The sequence below is a fragment of the Callionymus lyra genome, chromosome 4, assembly GCF_982586985.1.
Source record: "Callionymus lyra chromosome 4, fCalLyr1.hap1.1, whole genome shotgun sequence".
Classification (NCBI taxonomy): domain Eukaryota; kingdom Metazoa; phylum Chordata; class Actinopteri; order Syngnathiformes; family Callionymidae; genus Callionymus; species Callionymus lyra.
Window position 1 is genome coordinate 36,071,923 of NC_141821.1, and position 20,099 is coordinate 36,092,021.

The 20,099-nt window shown below is 47.5% G+C and overlaps 1 protein-coding gene across 1 annotated transcript; it reads right to left on the reverse strand.

Moving 5' to 3' along the window:
* Positions 1-1,702: 1,702 nt before the first annotated feature.
* On the reverse strand, positions 1,703-19,588 carry LOC148082811 (uncharacterized). Its single transcript, XM_087790240.1, has 7 exons — positions 19,503-19,588; positions 3,038-18,525; positions 2,779-2,970; positions 2,604-2,699; positions 2,367-2,502; positions 2,068-2,292; positions 1,703-1,982 (listed from the first exon to the last, which is right to left on the reverse strand). Exons 1-7 carry the CDS (start codon positions 19,516-19,518, stop codon positions 1,939-1,941), a joined length of 16,197 nt encoding a protein of 5,398 aa, XP_087646366.1. The 5' UTR covers positions 19,519-19,588; the 3' UTR covers positions 1,703-1,938.
* Between the last annotated feature and the right edge of the window lie 511 nt (positions 19,589-20,099).

Consider the following 20,099-nt stretch of genomic DNA (forward strand, 5'->3'; position numbering starts at 1 on the left):
CACCTACGGTCATGAGCTTTGGGTCATGACTGAGAGAACGAGATCTCGGATACAATCGGCTGAAATGAGTTTCCTTCAAGGGTGAGAAGTTCCTCAGAAGAGACTCGGAGTAGAGCCGCTGCTTCTCTGTGTGGAAAGGAGCCAAATGAGGTGGTTCGGGCACTTCTTGAGAATGCCCCCTGGGCGACTCCCTTTAGAAGTGTTCCAGGAGCGTCCAGCTTGGAGGAGACCAAGGGGTCGACCCAGGACCAGGTGGAGAGATTATATCTCGTCAATGGCATGGGAGCGTCTTGGGATGCCTCAGTCAGAGCTGGCAGATGTTGTGCCCGCGTTCATCGATTCGGGAGCAACACCAGCAAGGATTCAGTGGTCCCCTCTGTCGGTGGTCGGGTGGGGGTTGGGTTATGAGAGCAGTGTTTCACCTCTCTTTCTCTCTGTTCTGCTCATAGGCTTGTCTCTTCTCCCAGCCAGCTAAACTCGTCGCCGATCTCTCCAGTGTCCCGCGTGAGTACCATGACCTTAGTGAGGTGTTTTCTAAGACTCGTGCCGTAAGTCTCCCTCCTCATCGGTCCTATGATTGCGCAATTGAACTCTTACTGAACTCTTACTTGCTGAGCCGCAACGAGAGCGCTTATACTCCCTCTCTCTCCTCCTGAGACTGAGGCCATGAACACATATATTTCCGAGTCATTGGCGACAGGCCTCATACGTCCCTCTTCTTCCCCAGCTGGCGCGGGTTTCTTCTTTGTAGGCAAGAAGGACGGGTCCCTCAGACCTACATTGATTACCGCTCACTCAATAACATCACAATTAAGAACCGCTATCCCCTCCCGTTAATGTCATCTGCGTTCGAGACTCTTAAAGGGGCCACTGTGTTCACCAAATTAGACTTGTGCAACGCCTACCATCTTGTTCGCATCCGCCAGGGCGACGAATGGAAGACCCCATTTAATACTCCATCTGGGCATTACAAGTATTTAGTCATGCCGTTCGGCTTAACCAATGCCCCTGCGGTTTTTCAGGCCTTGGTGAACGACGTCTTACGCGAGTTCCTTAACCAGTTTGTTTTCGTTTATTTAGACGATATCCTGATTTTCTTTTTCTCAGGACGAACGGTCCCACCACCAGCATGTACGCTCCGTCCTTAGCCGTCTTCTCGAGCACCAACTGTTTGTCAAGGCAAGTATTAAGAATAATAATGCTGATTGTTATTGTCTCCACCTGGTCTTCTGTTCTCCTGCTCTGCAGATGCCACTGATTACTGGCAGGCTTCTTATTCTGCTCACTCTCCCTCAGTCTTTGTCGGTTCGTCTCACTCGCTGTCCCGTGTTGTCTAGTGTTTGTTTCACGTTATTGTCTCCTGATTCGAGATTGTTTTGCCTTCCCGGTTTTTGACCCTGGTACGTTTTCTCGCTTTTCTGCCAGCCTGTGCCCCTGACCTGCTTTTTGGATCTCGTTCCTGTTTGTTGTTTTTTGCCTGGACTGCTTCTGACGATCCCTCTGCCTGCGCTTCATAGTTTTAGAAATACGGTAGCCAAATGACAACGCTGACATAAAAATGCTAAAACAGACGTATATGTCTGCCCTGTTGTGTCACCCTAGTGACAACTCCGTTAATTGACACGACGTAGGACAATTGACGACTTGGGTCCTCTGGTCCTGAACCGTGTACGAGGAACCATCAGCAGATTCTGGTCCAGTGTGTGGTGGATTTCTAGTTTTTATTTGTGCACTTCAGGACATAGACAAAGAAAACTGAAATTTCAATGCTACATTTATACACTCACAAGAATAAAATAATTTAACAGAATCATTAACAAAGAACACATGTTTTCTGGAAGAGATATAAGCAACAAGTGTGGCTATGGTCAGTGTATATTATTTGTATTGTATTTTTAAAGTATATAAGCATGAAATATCTTCATGTTCTGCTGGTCCTTATAGCATGGACAGGCTCAACAAACCCGCTGTGATTAGGAGAGCTGCAGAGAAAGAGAGCGAGAAAAGATATACAATCATAAAAACGGTCTTTTTAATGTACTGAATAGTTTACAGTGGTGTCCTTACCTTTTGTGAGTGACTGGTGCCGAGTTGTGGCGTGGCTTGTTGTTTTGTGGGCAGTTGTGTGTGGAGCAGAACCAACGGTGGTTGTCTTTTTCTGAACAGTTGCTTGTGGAGCAGGACTAACAGTGGTGTTGGTTTTCAGGATGTTGGTGGCAGTTGAATTCACATTTTCCACGTTTACGATGGGAGTTATCAGCTTAGGAACCGGGGTTCCCAATTCATCAGTTTCTGAATCAAGAATTTAAAGGGAAAATGTAAAAAAAATGATAAAATGTACATTTCAGTTTAATTGTCAACATTACCTGCATTGTAGGGTCCGTTTATTAAATGAACTGAGACATTGCCAATGGTTCTTAATCTTCCGAACGGAACAATGAGACAAAATGTACACTGGATTTTCATTCCATTAATATTCCCTTTCACGGAGTCGGCGTTCAACTAAAAAAAAATATATATATTGTTAAAACAGGACTGATCGGCATTGTAGAGGATCCAAATAATTGTCTCAAAAGACAAATCTTAAGATTAAGAGTGCTGACCTTAGTTTGCTTAAGCTTGCCGTTGTTAGAACGTGCAGTTAAGAATTTGAATTTTCCATTCTTATTGGCACAAACATATGTGGGGTCGTTACCACCCTGTGAAGAGAGGGAATGTCGACCACATATAAAAAGTGACATCATGACTGAAAAATGCTCTCTCTCCATCAGCACTTACAAGTATTAGGTCAAGTGAAAAACTACAAGCTATGTAGCCCGAACTTTGACCCGATAAAGAAACGCAAGATTTTCCATTATTTCCAGGTTGTGCTGAAAAAAAATTGCAAGTTTCTACTTCTGAAGGGTTACACGAAGCAGGTTCAGATGCACAGAAATGACCACTTCCACAACTTGCTGAATCCACAGGATCCTAGAAGAAGAAAAAATAATTTTACAACTGTGGATCATTCCAAAATAATATATACTGTTTCACTAACCTGGAGAACACCCACTGTGGTTTTTGTTGTCATTGCAGATGTGACTGTTGTTGTTTTTGCCATAGCTGTCGTTTTTGTTGTCGAAACTCCTGTGGTTGTCATTCCTCCAACGGCTGTAACTGCTGCTGTAACTTCTAATGTGCTTCCTCCTGCTGCTGTCACTGCTGGTGTGCTTCCTCCTATTGCTGTAATTGTTTGTGTGATTCCTCCTGCTAATGTGACAGCTGTTGTGCTGCCTTCTGCTGCTGTAACCGCTTGTGTGCTTCTTCCTCCTGCTGTGATTGCTGAGGTGCTTTCTCCTGCTGCTGTAACTGGTGGTGTGCTTCCTCCAGCTATCGTAACTGCTGGTGTACTTCCTCCGGCTGCTGTAACTGCTTTTGTGCTTCCTCCTGCGGCTGTAACTGCTGGTGTGCTTCCTCCAATAAATGTAACTGATGCTGTGATTGCTGGTGTGCTTTCTCCTGCTGCTGTCACTGCTGGTGTGCTTCTTCCTGTTGCGGTAATTGTTTGTTTTATTCCTCCTGCTGCTGTGACAGATGGTGTGCTGCCTTCTGCTGCTGTAACTGCTGGTGTGCTTCCTCCTGCTGCTGTGACTACTGTCGTAACTGCTGGTGTACTTCCTCCGGCTGCTGTAACTGCTTGTGTGCTTCCTAATGCGGCTGGAACTGCTGGTGTGCTTCCTCTGGCGGCTGTAACTGTTGCTGTACTCACTCTTATAAATGTAACTGCTGCTGTATTTGCCGGTGTGCTTTCTCCTGTTGCAGTTACTACAGGAGTGCCTCCTCCTGCTGCTGTCAATGCTTGTGTGCTTCTTCCTGTTGCGGTAATTGTTTGTGTGATTCCTCCTGCTGCAGTGACAGCTGGTGTGCTGCCTTCTGCTGCTGTGAATACTGCCGTAACTGCTGGTGTGCTCCCTCCGGCTGCTGTAACTGCTTTTGTGCTTCCTCCTGTGGCTGTAACTGCTGGTGTGCTTTCTCCTGCTGCTGGAACTGCTGGTGTGCTTCCTCTGGCGGCTGTAACTGTTGGTGTACTCCCACCTTTAAATGTAACTGCTGCTGTATTTGCCCGTGTGCTTTCTCCAGTTGCAGTTACTACTGGACTGCCTCCTCCTCCTGCGGTAACTGCTGGTGTGCTTCCTCCTGCTGCTGTAACTGGTTGTGTGCTTTTTCCTCCTGCCGTGACTGCTGCCGTAACTGCTGGTGTGCTTCCTCCTGCTGCAGTAAATTCTAGTGTGCTTCCTTTTGCGGCTGTAACTGCTGGTGTGCTCCCTCCTACTAATGTAACTACTGCTGTATTTGCTGGTCTGCCTTCTCCTGTTGCAGTTAGTGCTTGTGTGCTTACGCCAGCTAATGTGACTGCTGCCGTAATTGCTGATGTGCTTCCTCTTACTGCTGTGACTGCTGTGGTAACTGCTGTTGTGCTTTCTTTAGCAGCGGTAACTGCTGGTGTACTTCCTCTGACTGCAGTAACTGCTGGTGTGCTTCCTCTTGCGGCTGTAAATGCTGGTGTGCTTCCTCCTGCTGCTGTAACTGCTGGTGTGCTTCCTCCTCCTGCTGTGACTGCTGCTGTAACTGATGTGGGGCTTTCTCTAGCAGCTGTAACTGCTGGTGTGCTACCTCCTGCTTCTGTAACTGCTGGTGTGCTTCCTCTTGCTGCTGTGACTGCGCGTGTGCTTCCTCCCACTGCTGTAACTGCGGGTGTGCTTCCTGGTGTAGTCAATGGTGTTGGGCTTACGGTTGGTGTAGACGATGGTGTCAGGCTTACGGTTAGTGTAGTTGATACAGTTGGTGTAGTTGAGGGTGTTGTTGTTGGGGTTGAGGGTGTTGTAGTTAGTGTAGTTGAAGGTGTTGGACTAACAGTTGGTGAGGTCAATGGTGTTGGGCTAATGGTTGGTGTAGTTGATGGTTTTGGGCTAATGATAGGTGTTGTCGGGGATTTTGGGCTTACGGTTGGTGTAGTCGAGGGTGTTGGGCTAACGGTTGGTGTAGTGGAGGGTGTTGGGCTAACGGTTGGTGTAGTGGAGGGTGTTGGGCTGACGGTTGGTGTAGTCGAGGGTGTTGGGCTGACGGTTGGTGTAGTCGAGGGTGTTGGGCTGACGGTTGGTGTAGTCGAGGGTGTTGGGCTGACGGTTGGTGTAGTCGAGGGTGTTGGGCTGACGGTTGGTGTAGTCGAGGGTGTTGGGCTGACGGTTGGTGTAGTCGAGGGTGTTGGGCTGACGGTTGGTGTAGTCGAGGGTGTTGGGCTGACGGTTGGTGTAGTCGAGGGTGTTGGACTGACGGTTGGTGTTGGACTGACGGTTGGTGTTGGGCTAACTGTTGGTGTTGGGCTAACTGTTGGTGTTGGGCTAACTGTTGGTGTTGGGCTAACTGTTGGTGTTGGGCTAACCGTAGGTGTAGTCGAGGGTGTTGGGCTAACAGTTGGTGTTGTTGGGCTAACAGTTGGTGTAGTCGATGGTGTTGGGCTAACAGTTGGTGTAGTCGATGGTGTTGGGCTAACAGTTGGTGTTGTCAAGGGTGTTGGGCTAACTGTAGGTGTAGTCGAGGGTGTTGGGCTAACAGTTGGTTTTGGGCTAACGGTTGGTGTAGTTGAGGGTGTTGGGCTAACAGTTGGTGTAGTCGATGGTGTTGGGCTAACAGTTGGTGTTGTCGAGGGTGTTGGGCTAACTGTAGGTGTAGTCGAGGGTGTTGGGCTAACAGTTGGTTTTGGGCTAACTGTTGGTGTAGTTGAGGGTGTTGGGCTAACTGTTGGTGTAGTCGAGGGTGTTGGGCTAACCGTTGGTGTTGTTGATGTTGTTGGGCTAACTGTTGGTGTTGTTGATGTTGTTGGGCTAACTGTTGGTGTAGTCGATGGTGTTGGGCTAACTGTTGGTGTACTCGATGGTGTTGGGCTAACAGTTGGTGTAGTTGAGGGTGTTGGGCTAACGGTTGGTGTAATCGAGGGTGTTGGGCTAAATGTTGGTGTAGTCGATGGTGTTGGGCTAACAGTTGGTGTTGGGCTAACTGTAGGTGTAGTCGAGGGTGTTGGGCTAACAGTTGGTGTAGTCGATGGTGTTGGGCTAACAGTTGGTGTTGTCGAGGGTGTTGGGCTAACAGTTGGTGTTGTCGAGGGTGTTGGGCTAACTGTAAGTGTAGTCGAGGGTGTTGGGCTAACAGTTGGTGTTGGGCTAACTGTAGGTGTAGTCGAGGGTGTTGGGCTAACAGTTGGTGTAGTCGAGGGTGATGGGCTAACGGTTGGTGTTGTTGATGTTGTTGGGCTAACTGTTGGTGTTGTTGATGTTGTTGGGCTAACAGTTGGTGTAGTTGAGGGTGTTGGGCTAACAGTTGGTGTAGTTGAGGGTGTTGGGCTAACAGTTGGTGTAGTTGAGGGTGTTGGGCTAACAGTTGGTGTAGTTGAGGGTGTTGGGCTAACGGTTGGTGTTGTTGATGGTGTTGGGCTAACAGTTGGTGTTGTCGATGGTGTTGGGCTAACAGTTGGTGTAGTCGATGGTGTTGGGCTAAATGTTGGTGTAGTCGATGGTGTTGGGCTAACAGTTGGTGTTGGGCTAACTGTAGGTGTAGTCGAGGGTGTTGGGCTAACAGTTGGTGTTGTTGGGTTAACAGTTGGTGTTGTCGATGGTGTTGGGCTAACTGTTAGTGTTGTCGATGGTGTTGGGCTAACTGTTGGTGTTGTCGAGGGTGTTGGGCTAACTGTAGGTGTAGTCGAGGGTGTTGGGCTAACAGTTGGTTTTGGGCTAACGGTTGGTGTAGTTGAGGGTGTTGGGCTAACGGTTGGTGTTGTCGATGGTGTTGGGCTAACTGTTGGTGTAGTCGAGGGTGTTGGGCTAACAATTGGTGTTGGGCTAACTGTTGGTGTGGTTGAGGGTGTTGGGCTAACTGTTGGTGTAGTCGAGGGTGTTGGGCTAACGGTTGGTGTTGTTGATGTTGTTGGGCTAACTGTTGGTGTTGTTGATGTTGTTGGGCTAACTGTTGGTGTAGTCGATGGTGTTGGGCTAACTGTTGGTGTACTTGATGGTGTTGGGCTAACAGTTGGTGTAGTTGAGGGTGTTGGGCTAACAGTTGGTGTAGTTGAGGGTGTTGGGCTAACGGTTGGTATAATCGAGGGTGTTGGGCTAAATGTTGGTGTAGTCGATGGTGTTGGGCTAACAGTTGGTGTTGGGCTAACTGTAGGTGTAATCGAGGGTGTTGGGCTAACAGTTGGTGTAGTCGATGGTGTTGGGCTAACAGTTGGTGTTGTCGAGGGTGTTGGGCTAACTGTAGGTGTAGTCGAGGGTGTTGTGCTAACAGTTGGTGTTGGGCTAACTGTAGGTGTAGTCGAGGGTGTTGGGCTAACAGTTGGTGTAGTCGAGGGTGATGGGCTAACTGTTGGTGTTGTTGGGCTAACAGTTGGTGTAGTTGAGGGTGTTGGGCTAACAGTTGGTGTAGTTGAGGGTGTTGGGCTAACAGTTGGTGTAGTTGAGGGTGTTGGGCTAACAGTTGGTGTAGTTGAGGGTGTTGGGCTAACAGTTGGTGTAGTTGAGGGTGTTGGGCTAACGGTTGGTGTTGTTGATGGTGTTGGGCTAACAGTTGGTGTTGTCGATGGTGTTGGGCTAACAGTTGGTGTAGTCGATGGTGTTGGGCTAAATGTTGGTGTAGTCGATGGTGTTGGGCTAACAGTTGGTGTTGGGCTAACTGTAGGTGTAGTCGAGGGTGTTGGGCTAACAGTTGGTGTTGTTGGGCTAACAGTTGGTGTTGTCGATGGTGTTGGGCTAACTGTTGGTGTTGGGCTAACTGTTAGTGTTGTTGATGGTTTTGGGCTAACTGTTGGTGTTGTCGAGGGTGTTGGGCTAACTGTAGGTGTAGTCGAGGGTGTTGGGCTAACAGTTGGTGTTGGGCTAACTGTTGGTGTAGTTGAGGGTGTTGGGCTAACTGTTGGTTTTGGGCTAACAGTTGGTGTTGTCGAGGGTGTTGGGCTAACTGTAAGTGTAGTCGAGGGTGTTGGGCTAACAGTTGGTGTTGGGCTAACTGTAGGTGTAGTCGAGGGTGTTGGGCTAACAGTTGGTGTTGTTGGGCTAACAGTTGGTGTTGTCGATGGTGTTGGGCTAACTGTTGGTGTTGGGCTAACTGTTAGTGTTGTTGATGGTGTTGGGCTAACTGTTGGTGTTGTCGAGAGTGTTGGGCTAACTGTAGGTGTAGTCGAGGGTGTTGGGCTAACAGTTGGTTTTGGGCTAACGGTTGGTGTAGTTGAGGGTGTTGGGCTAACTGTTGGTGTTGTCGAGGGTGTTGGGCTAACTGTTGGTGTAGTCGAGGGTGTTGGGCTAACAGTTGGTGTTGGGCTAACTGTTGGTGTAGTTGAGGGTGTTGGGCTAACTGTTGGTTTTGGGCTAACAGTTGGTGTTGTCGAGGGTGTTGGGCTAACTGTATGTGTAGTCGAGGGTGTTGGGCTAACAGTTGGTGTAGTCGAGGGTGATGGGCTAACGGTTGGTGTTGTTGATGTTGTTGGGCTAACTGTTGGTGTTGTTGATGTTGTTGGGCTAACAGTTGGTGTAGTTGAGGGTGTTGGGCTAACAGTTGGTGTAGTTGAGGGTGTTGGGCTAACAGTTGGTGTAGTTGAGGGTGTTGGGCTAACAGTTGGTGTAGTTGAGGGTGTTGGGCTAACGGTTGGTGTTGTTGATGGTGTTGGGCTAACAGTTGGTGTTGTCGATGGTGTTGGGCTAACAGTTGGTGTAGTCGATGGTGTTGGGCTAAATGTTGGTGTAGTCGATGGTGTTGGGCTAACAGTTGGTGTTGGGCTAACTGTAGGTGTAGTCGAGGGTGTTGGGCTAACAGTTGGTGTTGTTGGGTTAACAGTTGGTGTTGTCGATGGTGTTGGGCTAACTGTTAGTGTTGTCGATGGTGTTGGGCTAACTGTTGGTGTTGTCGAGGGTGTTGGGCTAACTGTAGGTGTAGTCGAGGGTGTTGGGCTAACAGTTGGTTTTGGGCTAACGGTTGGTGTAGTTGAGGGTGTTGGGCTAACTGTTGGTGTTGTCGAGGGTGTTGGGCTAACTGTTGGTGTAGTCGAGGGTGTTGGGCTAACAGTTGGTGTTGGGCTAACTGTTGGTGTAGTTGAGGGTGTTGGGCTAACTGTTAGTGTAGTCGAGGGTGTTGGGCTAACGGTTGGTGTTGTTGGGCTAACTGTTGGTGTTGTTGATGTTGTTGGGCTAACTTTTGGTGTAGTCGATGGTGTTGGGCTAACTGTTGGTGTACTCGATGGTGTTGGGCTAACAGTTGGTGTAGTTGAGGGTGTTGGGCTAACAGTTGGTGTAGTTGAGGGTGTTGGGCTAACAGTTGGTGTAGTTGAGGGTGTTTGGCTAACGATTGGTGTTGTTGATGGTGTTGGGCTAACAGTTTGTGTTGTGGATGGTGTTGGGCTAACAGTTGGTGTAGTCGATGGTGTTGGGCTAACAGTTGGTGTAGTTGAGGGTGTTGGGCTTACAGTTGGTGTTGGGCTAACAGTTGGTGTAGTCAATGGTGTTGGGCTAACTGTTGGTGTAGTCGATGGTGTTGGGCTAACTGTTGGTGTAGTCGAGGGTGTTGGGCTTACAGTTGGTGTTGGGCTAACAGTTGGTGTAGTTGAGGGTGTTGGGCTAACGGTTGGTGTAGTCGAGGGTGTTGGGCTAACGGTTGGTGTAGTCGATGGTGTTGGGCTAACTGTTGATGTAGTCGATGGTGTTGGGCTAACAGTTGGTTTTGTTGATGGTGTTGGGCTTACAGTTTGTGAAGTCGATGGTGTTGGGCTAACAGTTGGTTTTGTTGATGGTGTTGGGCTTACAGTTTGTGAAGTCGATGGTGTTGGGCTAAATGTTGGTGTAGTCGATGGTGTTGGGCTAACTGTTGGTGTAGTCGAGGGTGTTGGGCTAACTGTTGATGTAGTCGATGGTGTTGGGCTAACAGTTGGTTTTGTTGATGGTGTTGGGCTAACTGTTGATGTAGTCGATGGTGTTGGGCTAACAGTTGGTTTTGTTGATGGTGTTGGGCTAACAGTTTGTGTAGTCGATGGTGTTGGGCTAAATGTTGGTGTAGTCGATGGTGTTGGGCTAACGGTTGGTGTTGTTGATGGTGTTGGGCTAACGGTTGGTGTTGTTGATGGTGTTGGGCTAACTGTTGGTGTAGTCGAGGGTGTTGGGCTAACAGTTGGTGTTGTTGATGGTGTTGGGCTAACGGTTGGTGTAGTTGATGGTGTTGGGCTAACGGTTGGTGATGTTGATGGTGTTGGGCTAACAGTTGATGATGTTGGGCTAACAGTTGATGGTGTTGGGCTAACAGTTGGTGTTGTTGATGGTGTTGGGCTAACGGTTGGTGTAGTTGATGGTGTTGGGCTAACGGTTGGTGATGTTGATGGTGTTGGGCTAACAGTTGAGGGTGTTGGGCTAACAGTTGGTGTAGTTGATGGTGTTGGGCTAACGGTTGGTGATGTTGATGGTGTTGGGCTGACAGTTGAGGTTGTTGGGCTAACAGTTGGTGTAGTTGAGGGTGTTGGGCTAACAGCTGGTGTAGTCGAGGGTGTTGGGCTAACTGTTGGTGTAGTCGATGGTGTTGGGCTAACTGTTGGTGTAGTCGAGGGTGTTGGGCTTACAGTTGGTGTAGTTGAGGTTGTTGGGCTAACAGTTGGTGTTGTCGATGGTGTTGGGCTAACTGTTGGTGTAGTCGAGGGTGTTGGGCTAACTGTTGGTGTAGTCGAGGGTGTTGGGCTTACAGTTGGTGTAGTTGAGGTTGTTGGGCTAACAGTTGGTGTTGTCGATGGTGTTGGGCTAACTGTTGGTGTAGTCGAGGGTGTTGGGCTTACAGTTGGTGTTGTTGATAGTGTTGGGCTAACAGTTGGTGTAGTCGATGGTGTTGGGCTAACAGTTGGTGTACTCGATGGTGTTGGGCTAACTGTTGGTGTTGTTGATGGTGTTGGGCTAATTGTTGGTGTAGTCGAGGCTGTTGGGCTAACAGTTGGTGTAGTCGATAGTGTTGGGCTAATGGTTGGTGATGTTGATGGTGTTGGGCTAACAGTTGAGGGTGTTGGGCTAACAGTTGGTGTAGTTGATGGTGTTGGGCTAACGGTTGGTGATGTTGATGGTGTTGGGCTAGCTGTTGGTGTAGTCAATGGTGTTGGGCTAACGGTTGGTGTTGTTGATGGAGTTGGTCTAACGGTTGGTGTTGTTGATGGTGTTGGGCTAACTGTTGGTGTAGTCGATGGTGTTGGGCTAACGGTTGGTGTTGGGCTAACGGTTGGTGTTGTTGATGGTGTTGGGCTAACTGTTGGTGTAGTCGAGGGTGTTGGGCTAACATTTGGTGTTGTTGATGGTGTTGGGCTAACGGTTGGTGTAGTTGATGGTGTTGGGCTAACGGTTGGTGATGTTGATGGTGTTGGGCTAACAGTTGATGGTGTTGGGCTAACAGTTGGTGTTGTTGATGGTGTTGGGCTAACGGTTGGTGTAGTTGATGGTGTTGGGCTAACGGTTGGTGATGTTGATGGTGTTGGGCTAACAGTTGAGGGTGTTGGGCTAACAGTTGGTGTAGTTGATGGTGTTGGGCTAACGGTTGGTGATGTTGATGGTGTTGGGCTAACAGTTGAGGGTGTTGGGCTAACAGTTGGTGTAGTTGAGGGTGTTGGGCTAACAGCTGGTGTAGTCGAGGGTGTTGGGCTAACTGTTGGTGTAGTCGATGGTGTTAGACTAACTGTTGGTGTAGTCGATGGTGTTGGGCTAACGTTTGGTGTTGTTGATGGTGTTGGGCTAACTGTTGGTGTAGTCGAGGGTGTTGGGCTTACAGTTGGTGTTGTTGATAGTGTTGGGCTAACAGTTGGTGTTGTCGATGGTGTTGGGCTAACTGTTGGTGTAGTCGAGGGTGTTGGGCTTACAGTTGGTGATGTTGATGGTGTTGGGCTAACAGTTGATGGTGTTGGGCTAACAGTTGGTGTTGTTGATGGTGTTGGGCTAACGGTTGGTGTAGTTGATGGTGTTGGGCTAACGGTTGGTGATGTTGATGGTGTTGGGCTAACAGTTGAGGGTGTTGGGCTAACAGTTGGTGTAGTTGATGGTGTTGGGCTAACGGTTGGTGATGTTGATGGTGTTGGGCTAACAGTTGAGGGTGTTGGGCTAACAGTTGGTGTAGTTGAGGGTGTTGGGCTAACAGCTGGTGTAGTCGAGGGTGTTGGGCTAACTGTTGGTGTAGTCGATGGTGTTAGGCTAACTGTTGGTGTAGTCGATGGTGTTGGGCTAACGTTTGGTGTTGTTGATGGTGTTGGGCTAACTGTTGGTGTAGTCGAGGGTGTTGGGCTTACAGTTGGTGTTGTTGATAGTGTTGGGCTAACAGTTGGTGTTGTCGATGGTGTTGGGCTAACTGTTGGTGTAGTCGAGGGTGTTGGGCTAACGGTTGGTGTTGTTGATGGTGTTGGGCTAATTGTTGGTGTAGTCGAGGCTGTTGGGATAACAGTTGGTGTAGTCGATGGTGTTGGGCTAACTGTTGGTGTAGTCGAGGGTGTTGGGCTAACAGTTGGTGTTGTTGATGTTGTTGTGTATACAGTTGGTGTTGTGGACAGTGTCGGGCTAACAGTTGGTGTACTAGAGGGTGTTGGGCTAGCTGTTGGTGTAGTCGATGGTGTTGGGCTAACAGTTGGTGTAGTCGATGGTATTTGGCTAACTGTTGGTGTAGTCGAGGGTGTTGGGCTAACAGTATGTGTTGTTGATGTTGTTGCGTATACAGTTGGTGTTGTGGACAGTGTCGGGCTAACAGTTGGTGTACTAGAGGGTGTTGGGCTAGCTGTTGGTGTACTCGATGGTGTTGGGCTAACTGTTGGTGTAGTCGATGGTGTTGGGCTAACGGTTGGTGTTGGGCTAACGGTTGGTGTTGTTGATGGTGTTGGACTAACTGTTGGTGTAGTCGAGGGTGTTGGGCTAACAGTTGGTGTTGTTGATGGTGTTGGGCTAACGCTTGGTGTAGTTGATGGTGTTGGGCTAACGGTTGGTGATGTTGATGGTGTTGGGCTAACAGTTGATGGTGTTGGGCTAACAGTTGGTGTTGTTGATGGTGTTGGGCTAACGGTTGGTGTAGTTGATGGTGTTGGGCTAATGGTTGGTGATGTTGATGGTGTTGGGCTAACAGTTGAGGGTGTTGGGCTAACAGTTGGTGTAGTTGAGGGTGTTGGGCTAACAGCTGGTGTAGTCGAGGGTGTTGGGCTAACTGTTGGTGTAGTCGATGGTGTTAGGCTAACTGTTGGTGTAGTCGATGGTGTTGGGCTAACGTTTGGTGTTGTTGATGGTGTTGGGCTAACTGTTGGTGTAGTCGAGGGTGTTGGGCTTACAGTTGGTGTAGTTGAGGTTGTTGGGCTAACAGTTGGTGTTGTCGATGGTGTTGGGCTAACTGTTGGTGTAGTCGAGGGTGTTGGGCTTACAGTTGGTGTTGTTGATAGTGTTGGGCTAACAGTTGGTGTAGTCGATGGTGTTGGGCTAACTGTTGGTGTAGTCGAGGGTGTTGGGCTAACGATTAGTGTTGTTGATAGTGTTGGGCTAACAGTTGGTGTAGTCGATGGTGTTAGGCTAACTGTTGGTGTAGTCGATGGTGTTGGGCTAACGTTTGGTGTTGTTGATGGTGTTGGGCTAACTGTTGGTGTAGTCGAGGGTGTTGGGCTTACAGTTGGTGTAGTTGAGGTTGTTGGGCTAACAGTTGGTGTTGTCGATGGTGTTGGGCTAACTGTTGGTGTAGTCGAGGGTGTTGGGCTTACAGTTGGTGTTGTTGATAGTGTTGGGCTAACAGTTGGTGTAGTCGATGGTGTTGGGCTAACTGTTGGTGTAGTCGAGGGTGTTGGGCTAACGATTAGTGTTGTTGATGGTGTTGGGCTAATTGTTGTTGTAGTCGAGGCTGTTGGGCTAACAGTTGGTGTAGTCAATGGTGTTGGGCTAACAGTTGGTGTAGTCGATGGTGTTGGGCTAACTGTTGGTGTAGTCGAGGGTGTTGGGCTAACAGTTGGTGTTGTTGATGTTGTTGCGTATACAGTTGGTGTTGTGGACAGTGTCGGGCTAACAGTTGGTGTACTAGAGGGTGTTGGGCTAACAGTTGGTGTTGTTGATGGTGTTGGGCTAACAGTTTGTGTAGTCGATGGTGTTGAGCTAACAGTTGATGGTGTTGGGCTAACACTTGGTGTAGTCGATGGTGTTGGGCTAACTGTTTGTGTCGTCGAGGGTGTTGGGCTAACAGTTGGTGTTGTTGATGGTGTTGGGCTAACGGTTGGTGTAGTCGATGGTGTTGGGCTAACTGTTGGTGTCGTCGAGGGTGTTGGGCTAACAGTTGGTGTTGTTGATGGTGTTGGGCTAACGGTTGGTGATGTTGATGGTGTTGGGCTAACAGTTGATGGTGTTGGGCTAATAGTTGGTGTTGTTGATGGTGTTGGGCTAACGGTTGGTGTAGTCGATGGTGTTGGGCTAACGGTTGGTGTTGTTGATGGTGTTGGGCTAACTGTTGATGTAGTCGAGGGTGTTGGGCTAACTGTTGATGTAGTCGAGGGTGTTGGGCTAACTGTTGGTGTACTCGAGGGTGTTGGGCTAACAGTTGGTGTAGTCGATGGTGTTGGGCTAACAGTTGGTGTAGTCGATGGTGTTGGGCTAACAGTTGGTGTAGTTGAGGGTGTTGGGCTAACAGTTGGTGTTGTCGATGGTTTTGGGCTAACTGTTGGTGTAGTCGAGGGTGTTGGGCTTACAGTTGGTGTTGTTGATGGTGTTGGGCTAACAGTTGGTGTAGTCGATGGTGTTGGGCTAACAATTGGTGTAGACGATGGTGTTGGGCTAACTGTTGGTGTTGTTGATGGTGTTGGTGTTGTTGATGGTGTTGGGCTAACTGTTGGTGTAGTCGAGGCTGTTGGGCTAACAGTTGGTGTTGTTGATGGTGTTGGGCTAACAGTTGGTGTTGTTGATGGTGTTGGGCTAACGGTTAGTGTTGTTGATGGTGTTGGGCTAACTGTTGGTGTAGTCGAGGGTGTTGGGCTAACAGTTGGTGTTGTTGATGGTGTTGGGCTAACGGTTGGTGATGTTGATGGTGTTGGGCTAACAGTTGATGGTGTTGGGCTAACAGTTGGTGTTGTTGATGGTGTTGGGCTAACGGTTGGTGTAGTCGATGGTGTTGGGCTAACGGTTGGTGTTGTTGATGGTGTTGGGCTAACTGTTGATGTAGTCGAGGGTGTTGGGCTAACTGTTGGTGTACTCGAGGGTGTTGGGCTAACAGTTGGTGTAGTCGATGGTGTTGGGCTAACAGTTGGTGTTGTCGATGGTGTTGGGCTAACAGTTGGTGTAGTCGATGGTGTTGGGCTAACAGTTGGTGTAGTTGAGGGTGTTGGGCTAACAGTTGGTGTTGTCGATGGTTTTGGGCTAACTGTTGGTGTAGTCGAGGGTGTTGGGCTTACAGTTGGTGTTGTTGATGGTGTTGGGCTAACAGTTGGTGTAGTCGATGGTGTTGGGCTAACAATTGGTGTAGTCGATGGTGTTGGGCTAACTGTTGGTGTCGTTGATGGTGTTGGTGTTGTTGATGGTGTTGGGCTAACTGTTGGTGTAGTCGAGGCTGTTGGGCTAACAGTTGGTGTTGTTGATGGTGTTGGGCTAACAGTTGGTGTTGTTGATGGTGTTGGGCTAACGGTTAGTGTTGTTGATGGTGTTGGGCTAACTGTTGGTGTAGTCGAGGGTGTTGGGCTAACAGTTGGTGTTGTTGATGGTGTTGGGCTAACGGTTGGTGTTGTTGATGTTGTTGCGTATACAGTTGTTGTTGTGGACAGTGTCGGGCTAACTGTTGGTGTTGTTGATGGTGTTGGTGTTGTTGATGGTGTTGGGCTAACTGTTGGTGTAGTCGAGGCTGTTGGGCTAACAGTTGGTGTTGTTGATGGTGTTGGGCTAACTGTTGGTGTAGTCGAGGGTGTTGGGCTAACAGTTGGTGTAGTCGATGGTGTTGGGCTAACTGTTGGTGTAGTCGATGGTGTTGGGCTAACTGTTGGTGTAGTCGATGGTGTTGGGCTAACTGTTGGTGTACTCGAGGGTGTTGGGCTAACTGTTGGTGTAGTCGAGGGTGTTGGGCTTACAGTTGGTGTAGTCGAGGGTGTTGGGCTAACAGTTGGTGTTGTTGATGTTGTTGCGTATACAGTTGGTGTTGTGGACAGTGTCGGGCTAACAGTTGGTGTACTAGAGGGTGTTGGGCTAACAGTTGGTGTTGTTGATGGTGTTGGGCTAACAGTTTGTGTCGTCGATGGTGTTGGGCTAACAGTTGATGGTGTTGGGCTAACAGTTGGTGTAGTCGATGGTGTTGGGCTAACTGTTTGTGTCGTCGAGGGTGTTGGGCTAACAGTTGGTGTTGTTGATGGTGTTGGGCTAACGATTGGTGTAGTCGATGGTGTTGGGCTAACTGTTGGTGTCGTCGAAGGTGTTGGGCTAACAGTTGGTGTTGTTGATGTTGTTGCGTATACAGTTGGTGTTGTGGACAGTGTCGGGCTAACAGTTGGTGTACTAGAGGGTGTTGGGCTAACAGTTGGTGTTGTTGATGGTGTTGGGCTAACAGTTTGTGTAGTCGATGGTGTTGGGCTAACAGTTGATGGTGTTGGGCTAACAGTTGGTGTAGTCGATGGTGTTGGGCTAACTGTTTGTGTCGTCGAGGGTGTTGGGCTAACAGTTGGTGTTGTTGATGGTGTTGGGCTAACGGTTGGTGTAGTCGATGGTGTTGGGCTAACTGTTGGTGTCGTCGAGGGTGTTGGGCTAACAGTTGGTGTTGTTGATGGTGTTGGGCTAACGGTTGGTGATGTTGATGGTGTTGGGCTAACAGTTGATGGTGTTGGGCTAACAGTTGGTGTTGTTGATGGTGTTGGGCTAACAGTTGGTGTAGTCGATGGTGTTGGGCTAACGGTTGGTGTTGTTGATGGTGTTGGGCTAACTGTTGATGTAGTCGAGGGTGTTGGGCTAACTGTTGGTGTACTCGAGGGTGTTGGGCTAACAGTTGGTGTAGTCGATGGTGTTGGGCTAACAGTTGGTGTTGTCGATGGTGTTGGGCTAACAGTTGGTGTAGTCGATGGTGTTGGGCTAACAGTTGGTGTAGTTGAGGGTGTTGGGCTAACAGTTGGTGTTGTTGATGGTGTTGGGCTAACTGTTGGTGTAGTTGAGGGTGTTGGGCTAACAGTTGGTGTTGTCGATGGTTTTGGGCTAACTGTTGGTGTAGTCGAGGGTGTTGGGCTTACAGTTGGTGTTGTTGATGGTGTTGGGCTAACAGTTGGTGTAGTCGATGGTGTTGGGCTAACAATTGGTGTAGTCGATGGTGTTGGGCTAACTGTTGGTGTAGTCGAGGCTGTTGGGCTAACAGTTGGTGTTGTTGATGGTGTTGGGCTAACAGTTGGTGTTGTTGATGGTGTTGGGCTAACGGTTAGTGTTGTTGATGGTGTTGGGCTAACTGTTGGTGTAGTCGAGGGTGTTGGGCTAACAGTTGGTGTTGTTGATGGTGTTGGGCTAACGGTTGGTGTTGTTGATGTTGTTGCGTATACAGTTGTTGTTGTGGACAGTGTCGGGCTAACTGTTGGTGTTGTTGATGGTGTTGGTGTTGTTGATGGTGTTGGGCTAACTGTTGGTGTAGTCGAGGCTGTTGGGCTAACAGTTGGTGTTGTTGATGGTGTTGGGCTAACTGTTGGTGTAGTCGAGGGTGTTGGGCTAACAGTTGGTGTAGTCGATGGTGTTGGGCTAACTGTTGGTGTAGTCGATGGTGTTGGGCTAACTGTTGGTGTAGTCGATGGTGTTGGGCTAACTGTTGGTGTACTCGAGGGTGTTGGGCTAACTGTTGGTGTAGTCGAGGGTGTTGGGCTTACAGTTGGTGTTGTGGACAGTGTCGGGCTAACAGTTGGTGTACTCGAGGGTGTTGGGCTAACAGTTGGTGTAGTCGATGGTGTTGGGCTATCGATTGGTGTTGTTGATGGTGTTGGGCTAACTGTTGGTGTAGTCAAGGGTGTTGGGCTAACAGTTGGTGTTGTTGATGGTGTTGGGCTAACAGTTGGTGTAGTCGATGGTGTTGGGCTAACTGTTGGTGTAGTCGAGGGTGTTGGGCTAACGGTTGGTGATGTTGATGGTGTTGGGCTAACAGTTGATGGTGTTGGGCTAACAGTTGGTGTAGTCGATGGTGTCGGGCTAACTGTTGGTGTAGTCGAGGGTGTTGGGCTAACAGTTGGTGTTGTTGATGGTGTTGGGCTAACGGTTGGTGTAGTCGATGGTGTTGGGCTAACGGTTGGTGTTGTTGATGTTGTTGCGTATACAGTTGGTGTTGTGGACAGTGTCGGGCTAACAGTTGGTATTGTCAATGGTGTTGGGCTAACTGTTGGTATTGTTGATGGTGTTGGGCTTACATTTGTCCTAGTTGAACTTGTTGGGTTAACAGTAGGCGTGGTTGTCACAGCTGTTTTGCTGGTGGTTGTCGTAGCAAAGGAAGTTGACAGCAGTTGGAAACACAGTGTAGTGCAGACCAGAACATAAAAAGTGTCTATAAAAGAGGAAATCAATAAAAGGTATTGAAACAAATACATAAAAAGGTATTTTCACGTTGTGCTGTTCTGTAACTGTAACTGTAACTTGATTTCATACATGACAGTGGATAAATGAAGATGTCAGGAGATTAAGGTTTTAAATTAGTCGCCTTTTAAGATTCTCCTCTAATCATAAAAATTGTCAACAGATTTCTTCAAAAACAGAAAATCATTTCAATTCATATCATGTTTACCAAAAAAATAATTCTTAGCACCTTTCATAAACCTATTCAGTATTTACTGTCTATGAATATGCAAAACTCGCGAAATACTTCCAGACTCGGTTCATTTGCAGAATTCCAGAACATTCTGGTCTAAACTGATCTTTTCACTTTCCCAAATCATTTTCAGAACATTGGTCACAAAGCCTACTTTTTGTCCTTTAAATAAGTAACAAATGTATCAATAAATACATTGAATATAGAGCTGACTTCTAAAAAAAAAAAAGATTTTAAGGGATTTTTTAATTTGGAATGTGAATTTAGCTTTGGGGTTCTTAAACACTGTTTTTTGAATGACACACAACATCTAAAACATCTTTGACTTGGTAAAAATGCTAATTGAAGATTAATTGTTCTTAATGAATCAATCCCAATTCAATACTTGAATTAAAAAAAAAGAATATCAAAAACAATTTAATTCTTTCCCCATTTATTATAAATCTCATGAAATATATGAAAAAATGATAATAAAAAAGAAACCTTAATTCACAAGGACGATTTATAAAATAAACCAATGATTTGCTTAGGATTGTCATAATAATTATGAATTGAATCATGACATGATTGATATTTTTAGTGGAATGCATCATATTATTCATCAATAAATTGTCTTCTTATATTATGATTATAATGATCCAAAGTCTGTAAAAAAAAAAAAAAGCACGATTTCTGTTCTCAAACGAACATAAAAAAAAATACATTTAGTTTCTTACCTTTAGGTTTCCTCATCTTTGTTGGAATCAATGCTGCAAGGAACAAAACTTGATTCTCCAGTGAACCACCTCCTGCTGCGGGTTCAAATCTCAAATATAAGGTGAGCTACGAGACAGCTTTGCTCTGTATTTATATAAGGATGACAAATTGAAAGCATTTTGACATCATTCTTAGGTGACTGATAGTGTCGTGGAGGCTGGCAAGGGTGTGTTCGATAAAAACATTGAGAGGATTAACTGACAATATAATGATAAACTAGAAATTCTACATTCTAGATTCGTATGAATGAATGCTTGATTCCACCTGTGTGACTTGGAAACAGAGGCAGTGTTTAAGCTAAAGGTTTATATGGTCTCAAATGATTGGAATGTTTTCTTTACTTGTACTCTGTGGCTTGACAAAGAAAATGCTAAAGATTATTTCTCAATAACTACTACTACTACTTTCTCAAAATGCTGCAACTAAATCTCTGATCAAGTCTGATCAAGTCTGTTTTGAGGTTTTATGACAACACTGAAAGAAACGCAAAATAACAACATTAAAATGGGGCACGAATAAAAATAATTAGTTGTATGAATCTGTATGTGCACACAAAT

Excerpts from the sequence above, each read along its gene's own strand:
- LOC148082811 (XM_087790240.1), bottom strand. Across the intron at positions 2,293-2,366 it reads AAACGGACCCTACAATGCAG|AAACTGATGAATTGGGAACC; the intron begins GTAATGTTGACA and ends TTCTTGATTCAG. Across the intron at positions 1,983-2,067 it reads GCACCAGTCACTCACAAAAG|CTCTCCTAATCACAGCGGGT; the intron begins GTAAGGACACCA and ends CTTTCTCTGCAG.